This window comes from Ailuropoda melanoleuca, chromosome 1 (genome assembly GCF_002007445.2).
Source record: "Ailuropoda melanoleuca isolate Jingjing chromosome 1, ASM200744v2, whole genome shotgun sequence".
In the NCBI taxonomy this organism is placed as follows: Eukaryota; Metazoa; Chordata; class Mammalia; order Carnivora; family Ursidae; genus Ailuropoda; species Ailuropoda melanoleuca.
The window spans coordinates 118,416,370-118,430,722 of record NC_048218.1 but is presented as its reverse complement, the minus strand read 5'-3'; the positions used below and the strand labels follow the sequence as shown (position 1 = coordinate 118,430,722).

Genomic DNA, 14,353 nt, shown 5'->3' with positions numbered 1-14,353 from the left:
GGTGGGGGAGGATGGGGGAGGTGGGGCACAGAGGATTTTTTAAGGAAGTAGAAATATTCTGTATGATACTCTAATAATGGATACATTTGTCAAAACCCATAGAATGTGCACCGCCAGAGTGAACGCTAACATAAACAATAGACTGGGTAATAATGATGCATCAGTATAGGGTTATCAGCTGTAACAAATGCGCCCCTAGTGGGGGATGTTGATAATGGGGGAGGCTCTGCCTCTGTGAGGCAAGAGGTATGTGGGAAAATCTGTACTTCCTCTTAATTTTGCTGTGAACCTACAATTCCCCCCTCAAAATGAAGCCTTTTATTAAAAAAAAAAAAAGATCAGTTGATGACATTAGCAGATGTCTAAGTTAAAAGAAAAAGGAAGAAGAAACTCAATCCTTTTGTGTTACTATGGCAGAAAGCCAACAACTCCTGATTTGCCATTCTTATGTTCCTGTTGAAATGCTTGAGAAATAACAATTATTTGTACAAACCTGCAGAAACAGCAGGAGCCTGGAAAACTACTCAGCTACGTTCCAGAAACTGAGAGGAAACTTCATTAACCAAAATTCAGTGAAATCCTGAAGCACGAGAGGGACGCCATGCAGGATGGGCAGCATGGGGCTGGGGAAGGAGACAAAATTTCTGTGAATCTGTTCCCATTTTGGTTCTGCCACATAGACATGGGCGGATAGACCTACTATATTCATTGTGAGACTACACCCCTGAGTTTTCTTACATCTCCACTTTGCAGATGAATTTTCACTTAGACCTATAGAATATTCTGTTGGATTTCTTCCCTCAGTGTCCACCAAGTTTCCTGAGGTGACCTCAGGCCCTCACCCCAACCTTCCTGAGGAGTGCTGGAAGGGCCAACCATCCTTTCTCAAAACCCATAGTGACCACAATACCAGTTGTATTGATTTCTGACAAAGAATGTTTATACATGCCAGTAAATGTTCCATATAATGGGTTCTGTGGACATACCAGTCCATAGTTGTAATGAGGTAGAAAATAGTCTAAAGGTGGAAAAGACTTTTTTCCATGTCTCAGATGGACCTTTCTCCTTGTGTAAAGCCTGATATGATCTTTCCCCTCACCAGAACACATTTAAATTAAAATGTGCCTAATTTTATAGATTTCCAGGCCATGGGGTTGAAGAAAGGGATGTTTTTCAACCCGGACCCTTACCTGAAGATTTCCATTCAGCCTGGAAAGCACAGCATCTTCCCTGCGCTCCCACACCATGGACAGGAGAGGAGATCCAAGATCATAGGCAACACCGTGAACCCCATCTGGCAGGCAGAGGTGAGTACTGTGGGCCCTGAGAAGAAGCCTAAGTGGGCAACCGGAACCACTGACCGTGAACCAGCCCACATGCCATGCCCTCCTTTCTTGGAGCCCCAGACTGAGGCTAAGCTCATGGCTGTCTGATCTTAGAAGGGAGCTGCGTTCTCTGTGGGTTGTAACTCAGGGGTCTCGGTAGACCTGCTGTAGCTTTTTCATCTGGTTCAGAACCTGCCTCTGAAAGCAAGACATTCTCTCTCTACCTCTGTGTGGGAGAAGGAAGAGAAGCGTTCTTACACTCTTCCTACGTGTGCAGTCCTTAGGCAAGAGGGCCAAATTTTAAATGTGTCCCTCTAGACCAGTTCCAGAGATTCTAAAACTGCCAGTTTCCTGGGACAGGGAAATCATTAAGCCCTAGAATACCCTTGGGAGTTACACAGTTTGGTTTAAATAAACATGAATCTTAATTGTGCCTCCCATCTTCCTGTTCTGAACGGTGCGACAGAACTTGCTGGAGCATCGAACGGTTTGTCCTGTCTCATGCAGGCCCATCCCCACTCCCCAATGTGTGTCCCTCCGCCAGGTGAGGACGTTCCTCAGCAAAGCCACATGCCTGTCAGGCTTGGTCTCGCAGTGACTAAGTCGTCTCCTAGAGAACTGGCAGAAAGTTGTCACAACCCATCTGGCAGCTAACTCTCCGGCTTTGGCTTGAGGGTGTGATCTGCTCTCTGTGAGGGCTGGGAAGCAGGGAGGCTCAGGGCACGCACGGGAGGGGCTACCGCATAATGTTGGCATTAAAACCACACCTTTGCAGCCACACAAACGTTGGTTCAAATCCAAGCATGGTCAGTTACGAGTTGTGTAGATTTCAGAAATCAATCATCCTCAAGCTGAGCCTCAGTTTACCTTCATCAAGCTGTTACTGATGGGAACGTGCTACTCCTACCCAAGGCACTTGCTTTGGTCAGGTTTCCTTCCTTTATTCTTTAGAGTAGATCATCTCTGACATAGACTTGTCAAGCAGCCTTGAACTAGGAAGTGTAATTAGATATTTGGGGGCAAGTCTTGTTCATTGTCTCTTAAATTACACCACCCACTTCCTAGGCTTAATTAACCCTGATTCAGGCCTTACAGAGGAGCAACGTTACAGCTTTGAAGTTAGAGCAACGTAAAAGAAATGGAATTGCACTTAAACTACCTACTACTTTGGTTGTCAACAGAGTCTAAAGCACTGAGAGTACCAGTAGCATGGAGTAATGAATCTTAAATTATTTGTTCCTTCAGTCCTGGCTATTCTCACCAATTATTTCTGGTCTCCTCACTGCATTCCTGGGGATAATACAAGATGCCACGGGAATTTATAGTACATGAAAAAAAAAAAAGGCTTCTCTATTCTGAAGAACTTGAGAGCAACTTGTTCTAAAACATTTAGTCATAAAGGTATTATAAGTCTCAAAGAACATTTCAGAAACCCAGCACCATCAGAATGTTTTTTTGTCTAAAAATGTCAGCTAGAATCCACTTTAAGTTCCTAAATTATTTCTGAGTCTTAATTAAGATTTACTTCACTCTGGAAGGATCCTAGCAAACTCTCACTAGTCCTCTGCTTTCGACCTCTTGCATTCTATCCAGCATCCCGTGGTTAAAGTTGGTGTTCTTTTTTTTTTTTTTCTTAACTGGGTGACGGGCATTAAGGAAGGCACGTGATGTAATGAGCACTGGGTGTTATATGCAACTGATGAATTACCGAACTCTACATCGGAAACCAATGATACACTGTATGTTAATTCATCGAATTTAAATAAGTAAAAAAAAATAAAGTTGGTGTTCTAAAATAGGTTTTGCCACATGTCTCCCTGATGAGGCTCAGACTGAGGAGAACTGATTTCTCAAGTTAAACATCAAATAACTAGACTGAAGATCTGTACTTTCAAGCCCTAAATGCTGTTCTGTGCAGAGCGTTCAAGGACTTTGCTGTCCCAGCATTGCTTACCACTAGTGTCAGTTCCAGGTGCACGGGGCTCTAAGCTAGAGGAAGTGGGGCCAGCTGTGATATTTCTCACCAACAAGAAGTCCAGAGGGAGGTGGTTCTGGCAATGCAGCTACTGAGAATAGCAACGAGGGACTGGAGCTCTCTGGGTCTTCCCACATCACCGTTAGCAGATGGCTCTCACCCTCCTGTCTTAAAGCCTCAAAGTCGAGTTCCAGGTAGGAAGAAAGCAAAAAGACAAAAAGCCTTCTCCTTGTAAGGCTTTGCATTTTTATTCTGTAAGAGAAACCCTTCCCAGCAAAAGCCCTATTACCTGTCACAGGCCGTCCCCTGTTTGGGAAAATCTAGTGCTTCGATTCCCCAACCCTATAGTACGAAGAGCAAAGGGAGAAGGGGGTTGAACACGGGTGTTGGATAAAACAATCTGTAGTGTGTGCAATGTGCCTGAGCTCCACTCCCAGTACCTTACACCTCAGATGTTATGTTAAGGCCACTCTCGGTAACTGCTGTCCCCCACTGCCCCTCATGCTTTCACATGGCCGCATAGACTGTCTTTGCTCACATCTGCCTAAAATATACATTCTCAAAGAATCCAACCAGCACTCCTGCTTGTCCATCAAGACTCAGCTAAAATAGCACCTCCCTTGCAGGCCACTCCTTGACCCCCCCACCCCAGGCCTCCAGAGGAAAGTGCCTCTTCCTCTCTGCCCCTTTGTCCAGACCTCTATCATACTGTCTTTTATTTGCACATTTGTCTTTCCTGTGAGCCTTTGAACTCCTCAAGGGAAGGAATCATATCCAATTTTTCTCAGCACCACCAGTCCCTGGAACCTGCTAATAATAGGGTATATAAGGCTTGTATACAGGACTTACTATGCCAAGCAGTGTAGACATTTTATATGATTAACTCAATCCTCACAACAATCTATGAGATAGGTACTATTATTATCCCCATTTAAAGATGGGGAAACCAAGGCACGGAGAAGTTAAGTAATTTTCCCCAGGTCTCATAGCTGATAAATGGCAGAACCAAACTATGAAACAAGTCATCTGCCTTCAGAGCCTGATACTGACTGGTTTTGTGTATAGGTGGCTGTGGATAAATGCTGGAGAGAGTGTCCATAGATTCTATCAAAGTGATCAGTAAAACCCCTCCCCTTCAGAGGAAAAATAAAGCTTAAATCTATAGCATTGGATGATACGGCTGAAGGCAGTTATCAGAAGTTTAGTTTGGTCTTTCAGCTAAGTATATGAACTGCTACTTCTTCTAGAGCGTAAGTTTGAAGGGTTAACGAGAACTAGTTAATGGGGAAAGCCAGGTGAAGTTCTTATGGCTGATTATTAAGTTAAGGAATGTTACTGAGTATCTATCTGTAGCAGAAATAGAAACCTCTGGAAGGAACAAAAATGATGGATAGGTAAGACCTGTCAGGCTGGTAGAAGAAGACAATACAATGAAATAAATATTCTAATCAAGGTATGGACAGAATGCAGCGGAATACTGAGGGAAGACTTCCCAGATGGTGTGCTGTGGGACTTAGGTCTTGATGGGTGATGAGACATTTTTGGGGAGTGAGATGGGGGCATTCCAGGTAGAAGGAACAGCATGTGCAAAACTGCCAAGGCATCTCACAACACTTGGGGAACTCTATAGAAATGGCATGAGGTTGGAAAAAAAAAAAAAGGAAAGAAATACCATGTGGTTGGAGCTCATGGTGCACACAGACACGTGATGGCTATTGGGCTGGGCTTACTCCAGTTGCATACATCCAGCCTGGTTCTCTTCTTTCTTTCTTTTTTTTTTTTTTTAATGTTCAGTTAGCCAACATATAGTATATCATTAGTCTTTGATGTAGTGTTCAATGATTCATTAGTTGCGTGTAACACCCAGTGCTCATCCCAACACATGCCCTCCTTGATGCCCATCACCCAGTTACCCCATCCCCCCACCCCTCTCCCCTCTGTAACCCTCAGTTTGTTTCCCAGAATCCATAGTCTGTCATGGTTTGGTTCTCTTATTCCTAACAAACAAAACCTAATGTTGGGTTCTGGGTCTCCACATTGCACCTTGGTGAATGAAATGAAGATTCCCGGTTCCTACAGAATTCACGCACATCTTTAAATTTCTATGCAAGCCAGTAAGTGAGAACCAAACTGCCCTACTTGCTGTAGATACCTACTAACATATAAAGGACATTCGTGAGAAGTAATTGAAGTTACCTGCACTTGAGAGCAAGAATATCCTTTAGTGTATAGTTTAAATGCTAAATTTATTTCTGTGGTTAATGTTGCATTAAAATCTTACATGATTTTTTCAAATTTATGCAAGTTCAAACTTAAAACATGTTTTTGCTGATCAAAACATGCTAAATCTTAGAAAATACAGTTACTATCAGAATTTTATGTATTTAATTTTTTATTTTTTTACCATCAGAATTTTTAAATGAGGAGGGAAAATGGAAAGAAATACATATTAAATGTAATGTCAACTAAAAAAAATTTTAAAGAAGACTGCCATGTTGATGGATCTCTTTTTTATTATTATTGCTGTCATTAGAAACTATTTTCACCCAGGGAAAACTCTCCTTGATTTTCAGGTCTGTTTACTTTCCTGAATGGATGTAATGAGCACTTATAAGATTATAGGCACACAGAGAAGTTAAATAGAAAATGGCAGCAACTGAAGAGTTTGGGGTTATTTATTCAGAGTGCCTATGTGGCGAGTGTATTGAACCCTCTAAATCAAACAAGGAACTCCTAAAAGCAAATACTTAGAAATATCATGTGGATTGAGCAAATATTAAAACCAAGCCTGGGGCCATGGTGTTTGTCCGNTCAAAACATGCTAAATCTTAGAAAATACAGTTACTATCAGAATTTTATGTATTTAATTTTTTATTTTTTTACCATCAGAATTTTTAAATGAGGAGGGAAAATGGAAAGAAATACATATTAAATGTAATGTCAACTAAAAAAAATTTTAAAGAAGACTGCCATGTTGATGGATCTCTCTTTTATTATTATTGCTGTCATTAGAAACTATTTTCACCCAGGGAAAACTCTCCTTGATTTTCAGGTCTGTTTACTTTCCTGAATGGATGTAATGAGCACTTATAAGATTATAGGCACACAGAGAAGTTAAATAGAAAATGGCAGCAACTGAAGAGTTTGGGGTTATTTATTCAGAGTGCCTATGTGGAGAGTGTATTGAACCCTCTAAATCAAACAAGGAACTCCTAAAAGCAAATGCTCAGAAATATCATGTGGATTGAGCAAATATTAAAACCAAGCCTGGGGCCATGGTGTTTGTCCACCTCCACTCCGTTCTCTCTGTCTCGGCCCTCAAAGCTGGGTGGATTCATCCCACACGCGTAGAGTATCAGCCTGCTTCAATCTGGTCACAAGACTAGAAGACAAGATATTGCCTCCTAGAGCTTATACTCTCATATAAGAAAACAAAACAAAAAATAAACCAATGAGACAATTGCAAGGGAAAATAAGCAACACGAAGGAAATATTACATCGTAACATGATGTACGTGATGGAGAAGACCTAACTTAGATGGCCGTGGTCCAGGAAGTCCTTTCTGAGTTGCTGTCACATGAACTGAGAGACCAGATGCACGAAGACCTGGTTAGATGTATGTTGCAGATAGAGGAAGCAGCTGGTATGAAGGGCCTGAGTGTGCCAAGCTTGGCAGACTTACACAACAACAGGAAGGTCACTGTGGCTGGAGAATAACCGTGTGTGAGGGGTGGGAGTGGGGTATAAGATGAGGCTGGGGAGAGAGGCAAGGACCAGCATCTTGTAAGTCAGGGAAAGTGGTTGGGATTTTATTCTAAATGTGATAAGAAGCTATTGGAGTAGGAAAGCATCATGTTCTGATCAAAATTTAGCCAGATGTTCCTGCTGCTGTGTGTGGAATGGATTATATAGAGTCAAGAATGGAAGTAGTTGATATCTGCTTCTGGCTGTCATGAAACAGCATGGGGCACACTAGCAAAAAACACCTAGAAAAGCCAGATAAAATTAGTAAGAAAAAAGGATTTGTGATCAAGAGGCTGGTCAGGGCAATAGTGTGTGGTCAAGATCCTGGAGAGAGGGACACCTGGGTGGCTCCGTCGGTTAAGTGCCTTCAGCTCAGGTCATGATCCCAGAGTCTTGGGATCGAGCCCCGCATTGGGCTCCTTGCTCAGCGGGAAGCCTGCTTCCACCTGCTCCCCCTGCTTGTGCTCTGTCTCTCTGACAGATAAATAAATAAAATCTTTAAAAAAAAAAAAAAGATCCTGGAGAGACAGGAATTTCAAGTGAGCCAACTTTCTGCAACTGCTTTTTGTAACAGGGATAAGAAAGTAGGCCAAAATCTGCTGAAGACCAAAGAGGAGTTTTTCGTAGTTTGATTGCTGAAGAGATAAAACTCGAAGTTCTGGAGCCCCCCAGGGGAGATGTCCTAGCAAAATCTTAGATTCTCAGTTAGACCCCTGGCTGGCTACAATGAAGGAATCAGGGCCAACCAATGGTAGAAAATTTCAAGATAGCTCAAGCAGCCCAGTCAGTCTCTGATTAGTTAAAATAGTACCTTACCTCAGTAGCAAAAGGAATGGACTATGGGTGACTATATTATTATTATTATTATTATTATTATTATTATGTTCAGTTAGCCAGCATATATATCCATTGTAAGTTTTCGTTGTAGGGGTCAACGATTCATTAGTTGCATATAACGTGCCCTCCTTAATACATGGGTGACTATTAGCGTTATCAGAGATAGATTTTAAATACTATTTTATGTTCTTAAACTTAAGAAGCTAGATGTAAATAATAAAAATACAACTAGGAAATGCCCATCCACTTTGAAAATTAAGCAAAAAACTAAAAAATCTAGGGGTCAAGGAAGAGATGGTAATAAAAACTAGAAAATATTTTGAACTGAATAACAATGAGTATATGACATATCTAAACTTGTGGGATGCAGCTGATCCCAGTGATGTGAGTTTCCATGTGATTAAACTACTATACTAGTACCATGAAGAAGATGAACGCAGAAATCACTGAATTAGAAAACAAATACATGATAGAGAAAGTTAACAAAAATTCCAATGTAGTGATTGTACTTGTATTAAAAAGATGAGTATTATGAAAATATTTATGCTAATAAATTTGAAAATTTAGAGGAAATGGGAAATACTCTTTACATGATTATTTTTATCATTATATTTAAGGGACAATTAACATACATAAAGACAGTTCATTACATACAACAAAAAACTACATTATCTTAAAGCAAACAGTTTGGGGGGGCCCCTGGGTGGCTCAGTTGGTTGAGCATTGGACTCTTGGTTTTGGCTCAGGTTATGATCTCCAGGTCATGAGATCAAGCCCCGCGTTGGGCTCCATGCTCAGCAGGGAGTCTTCTTAAGCTTCTCTCTCTCCCTCTGCCCTTCCCCCCAACTCACATAAATAAATAACTCTTTTAAAAAAATAAAGCAAATGATTTGGTTGTAACGAGGTTGCAGGATACAAGGTTAATATACAAAAAGTCCATTGCTGTCCTGTATACCGACAATGAACAGATGGAATTTGAAACTAAAAACAATGCATTAATATTACCATCCCAAAATGAAACACTTAGATACATAGCTAACAAAATTTGTACAATAGCTATATGAGGATAACCACAAAACTATATTAAATGAAATCAATGAACTAAAAAATGGATATATAGTCCACGTTCAGCGATAGGAAGATAATATTGTCAAGATGTTAAGTTCTTTCTAATTTCATCTATAGACTCAATGCAGTCTTAAAACCCCAACAAGTTATTTTATGGCTGTTGACAAACTGATTCTAATGTTTATGTGAAGAGGCAAAAGACGAGAATATCTAACACAATATTGGAGGAGAAGAACAAAATTGAAGAACCAATGCTACTCAACTTCAAGGCCTACTACAAAGCTGCAGTATCAAGAAAATGTGGTATTGGGTGGGGGAGATAACTAGGTCAATAGAACAGAGTAGAGAGCCCACAATTAGACCCCCACATACTCAACTGATCTTTGACAAAGGGATAAAAACTGTACAATGGAGCAAACATAGTCTTTTCAACAAATGGTGCTGAAACAACTGGAAATCCACATGCAAAGAGAAAAATCTAGAGACAGATCTTAGACCCTTCACAAAAATTAATTCAAAATGGATTAAATGTAAATGTAAAATGCAAAATTATAAAATCTCTGAAATTAACATAAGCGAAACCTAAACGACCTTGGATTTGGCGATGCCTTTTTAGATATAATGCCAGAAGCATGACCCATGAATGAAATAATAGACAAGATAGACTTCGTTCAAATTAAAACTGCTCTATTAAGGACTATATCAAGAGAATTAGAAGATAAGCCACAAACTGGGAGAAAATAATTTGTAAAGTCATATCTGATAAATGACTGTTACTCAAAATATACAACGAATTCTTAAAACTCAATAAGAAGAAAACAAATAGTTGATTTAAAAACAGGCCAAAGGTCTTGACAGGCACCTCACCAAAGGTATATGGATGGCAAATAAGCATGTGAAAAAATGCTCCACGTCTTATGTCATCAGGGAAATGCAAATTAAAATAACAATGAGATACCGCTGCACACCTATTAGGATGGCTTCAATCCAGAACACTGACAACACAAAAGCTGGAGAGGATGTGGATCGACAGTAAATCTCACACACTGCTGGTGGCCTTGCAAAATGGTATATTCACTTTGGAAGACAGTTTGGCAGGTTCTTAAAAACTAAACATACTCTCACAAAATGATCCAGCAGTCGAGCTCCTCAGTATCCAAAGGATTTGAAAACCTATGTCCACACAAAAGCCCACTCAAGAATATTAATTGCACCTTTACTTATCATTGCCAAAATTTGGATGCAACCAAGATGTCTTTCAGGAGGTGAATGGATATATAAACTATAGTAGACCCAGACAATGGAATATTATTTAGCACTAAAAAGAATCGAGCTATCAAGCCATGAAAAGACATAGTGGAAACTTAAATTCATATTACTAAGTGAAAAAAGCCAATCTGAAAAGACTATATACGGCATGATTCCAACTATATGATATTCTGGAAAAGGCAAAGCTATAGAGACAGACAGCACAAAGGTCAGTGGTTGCCAGGAATGTGTAGGGGAGAAGGATGAATAGGCAGAGTGCAGATTTTCAGGGCCATGAAAATGCTTGGTATATTATGATGGTGAATAGATGTCATTTTACATTTGATCAAACCAATAGCATATACAATAGGAAGACTCAGCCCTAAGGTAAACTGTTGACTTTGGGTAATTATGATGTGTCAGTGAAGATTCATCCTTGGTTAAAAAAAAAAAAAAAGTGCCCTTCTGGTAAGCGATGTTGATGATGGAGGAGACTATGCATGTGTGGGGCAGGGTATGTGGGAAATCTTTGTGCCTCCCTCTCAGTTTTGTTGTAAATCTAAAAGGGCTCCAAAAAATAAAGTCTTTTAAAAATTGCTTTGGTTCCTCTAGAGTTTTTGTATTTTCTTATAAATTTTGGAAAGACCTTTGAATCTGCAAAAAAAAAGAAGTTCTGGAATTTTATTTGGAAATTTGTTAAGTCTTAATTATTCTGTGCTATGAAATGATACATCTTCATTTATTTAGGTCTTTAATTTCTCTCGGCAGCGCTATGTGGTTTTCAGTATAGAAGTCTTGCATCCTTTTTTTTTTTTTTGGTCTATTGTAAGTGGAATCTTTTTCCATTTCATTTCCAATTATTTGCTGCCTATATATAAATTTTTCTATATTAATCTTGAATCATGCAGCCATACTAAATTCTCTAATTCACTAGTTATTTCGTGTGAGGGTATTTAAGTAAACAAACATACTATAGCAAATAAAAGTAATTTTACTCAATCCTTCCTAAACTTATGCCTTTTGATTTGTTTGTTTGTTTTTGGTGGTTTGCCTTATCGCAATGTCCAGAGCCTCTAGGACAATGTTGAATTAAAGGGGTCACAGAAGACATCTTTGCTTTATTACTGATGTTAGGGGGGAAAGCATTATATCTCGCCACAAAATATAGTGATACTAGATTTTTTGTAGATACTCTTCATCAGCTTAAGAATGTTTCCTTCTATTCCTAGTTTACTGAGAGTTCTTTTTTTAATCATAGATGATGTTGAATTTTGTTAAACACTTGAAATGATTCCACAGTTTTCACCTTTATTCTATTAATATGGTAAATTACCATGATTGATTTTCTAATATTAGATCAGCCCTGCATTCCTCAGATAAATTCTACTTGGTCAAATGTATCATTTTTATGTATTGTTGGGTTTCTTTTACTAATATTTTATTAAAGATTTTTACACGTACATTCATGAAGAATTTTGATCTGTAGTTTTCTTGTATTAGTCTGGTTTGGGTATAATTGTAATCTGGCCTTAAGAAATGAGTTTTGAAGTTTTCTTTCTTTTATATATTCTTGAAGGATTATGTATAATTGTTATTTCTTCCCTAAATGTTTCATAGAATATATGAGTGAAGACATTTTAGACTGCAGTTTTAAAATATGTGAGAAAGTGTTAAAGCATGAGTTCAATTTTTAAATAGAACTAGGACTATACAAGTTCATTATTTCTACATAGATAAGCTTTTGTAATTTGTGTCTCTCGAGGAATATTGACATTTATCCTCATGCAATTTTGATAGGGTTGTTCCAAATAGTGTTTTATTTCCTTTAATGTTTGTAAATTCATTAAGGATAACATTTTTCTCATTTTTTAAATGGTGAACTGCACTTTTTCTCTCTCTCTTTTTGTTAACTAATCTAGATATGAGTTTATAAAATTTGTTGTGGTTTTTTTTTCAAAGAACCAGCTCTTGACGTTGATAATTTTCTCTATTTTTCTTTGTTTTCTTTTTCTTTCTATTTCTACTCATAATTTTATTTCTCTTCTTTGTTGCCTTCTACTTACTTCAGGGTTATTTTGCTCTTCTGTTTTTAGCCTCCTAAGGAGACATTTTAGGATTTGATTTTAGACTTATTTTTCTTCTCTAATATGACCATCTAAACGTACTGTTTTTCTTTTAAGTGGTGATTTAGCTGCTTCCATAAAATTGATATATTTTTAAATTTTCATCATCATTCAGTTCAACACATTTTTTTAATATCCCTTCTTTGACCCATGGATCATTTTGAAATGGATTGTGTAAACTCCAAAGTTTTGGATTTTCTTAAATATCTTCTTGTTACTGATTTCCAATTCAACTTTATTGTGGTCAGGAAACATATCTGGTATGATTTCAGTCTACTTAAATACATTGAATCATGTCTTATAGTCCAGCATATGGTATATTTTGGTGGATTGATTATGTACACTGAGAAGAATGTGTATTCTGTTGTTTTATGTAGTGGTCTATAAAAATTAAATTCAAGGTACTGCTCTTATTGACTAGCTTTTTATGAATTGCTGAGAAAAGGATGTTTAAATCCCCTGCTATGACCATGGAATTATCCATTTCTCCAATTCTGCCAACTTTTGCTTTATGTATTTTGAGGCTCTTTTGTTAGGTACATGCATAGTAATGTTGTCCTGATGAATTGGCCCTTTTAACATTATGAAATATCTCTCTTTGAAATATCCTGTCTTTGGCAATACCGTTTGTCTTGAAGGCTATTTTATCTCACATTAATATTACAACTCCAGCCTTCTTATGTTTGGTATTTGAATGATATATCTATTCTCGTCCATTTACTTTCAACATATTTGGATTCCTATATAAAATGTGCATATCCTGTAGACAGTTTTTCACCTACTGTGATAATCTCTGCCTTTAAATAATAAGAGTCTTTAGTTCATTGCCATTTAATGTAATTATCCATATGGTTGTATTTAGGTTTATTTTTTTATTACTTCTTTTCTGTCTGTCTATTTTTTCAGTTTTTTCTTGTTTGTTTTGTTTTTGGATCATTTGAATAGTTTCGAGAATTCCATTTTAATTCATCTACTGGATTTTTAGTTAAACATTTTTGCATTACTTTCTTTGTAGTTCCTTTAGGTCCTATAATATACCTTCTTTTATTTTCATTATCTACATTAGTTGATAATTTATAGTTGCCATATATAGTACATTTTATAATATATTATAAACTCCACATGACTAGTTATAGTTTTTGCTTTAAACAGACATATATATTTTAGGTGGCCTGGTGGCTCAGTTGGTTAAGCAACTGACTCTTGATTTTGGCTCAGATCATGATCTCAAGGTTGTGAGATCAAGCCCCACAACAGGCCCTGCACTGGATGTGGACCTGCTTAAGATTTTCTCTCTTCCTCTGCCCCTTCCTCCTCTCCCCCTCTCTAATAAAAAAAGACCAGACATATGTATTTTAAAGAAGTTAAGAAAAAGTACAGTCCCTTATGCTTCCCCCACTTGTTTCCTATTTCTTATGTTTTTCATTCATTTCTGAAGATCTGAGTTTCCTTCAGGTATCATTTCTCTTCAGCATGAAATCCTTCCCTTGGCATTTCTTGTAGAATGAGCCTGGTGGCAATTCTCTTAGTTTTTTGTTTATCTGAGTGTTTTAATTTCATCTTCATTTTGGAAGATATTTTCACTGAATGTAAAATTCTGGGTGACTGGTATTTTCCCTCCAACACTTTAAAAATGTAATTCCACTGTGTTATGGTCCCCATAGTCTCTAGTAAGAAATCTGCAATAATTTGAATCATTGCTGTTCTCTATGGAAGGTATCATTTTTCTCTGGTTGATTTAAGTTTGTCCCTTTATTTTTGGTTTTCAGATTTGATTATGACATTCCTCGGTATAGTTTTTATATTAGTTTTCTAGGCCTGCCACCTACATTGTCCTGCCATATACATAAATGTATTATTTCATAGTTCTGGAGTCTAGAAGTCCAAAATCAAGGAGAAAGCAGGGTTGGTTCTTTCTGACTGCTCTGAAAGAGAATCTGTTCCATGCCTCTGCCCTAGTTTCTGGTGATGCTGGCAGTCTTTGTCATTTCTTGGCTTGTAGATGTGTTGTTCCAATCTCTGCCTCCTTCTTC

The 14,353-nt window shown here is 38.1% G+C and overlaps 1 protein-coding gene across 1 annotated transcript in view; it reads left to right on the top strand.

The window, feature by feature from the left end:
• The window catches only part of HECW1 (HECT, C2 and WW domain containing E3 ubiquitin protein ligase 1), a 436,289-nt gene that overhangs the window by 282,125 nt on the left and 139,811 nt on the right, over window positions 1-14,353 (top strand). Inside the window, exon 7 of the mRNA XM_034640683.1 lies at window positions 1,138-1,307. Coding sequence (XP_034496574.1) covers window positions 1,138-1,307 — 170 coding nt within the window. The remainder of the gene's footprint in view (window positions 1-1,137; window positions 1,308-14,353) is intronic.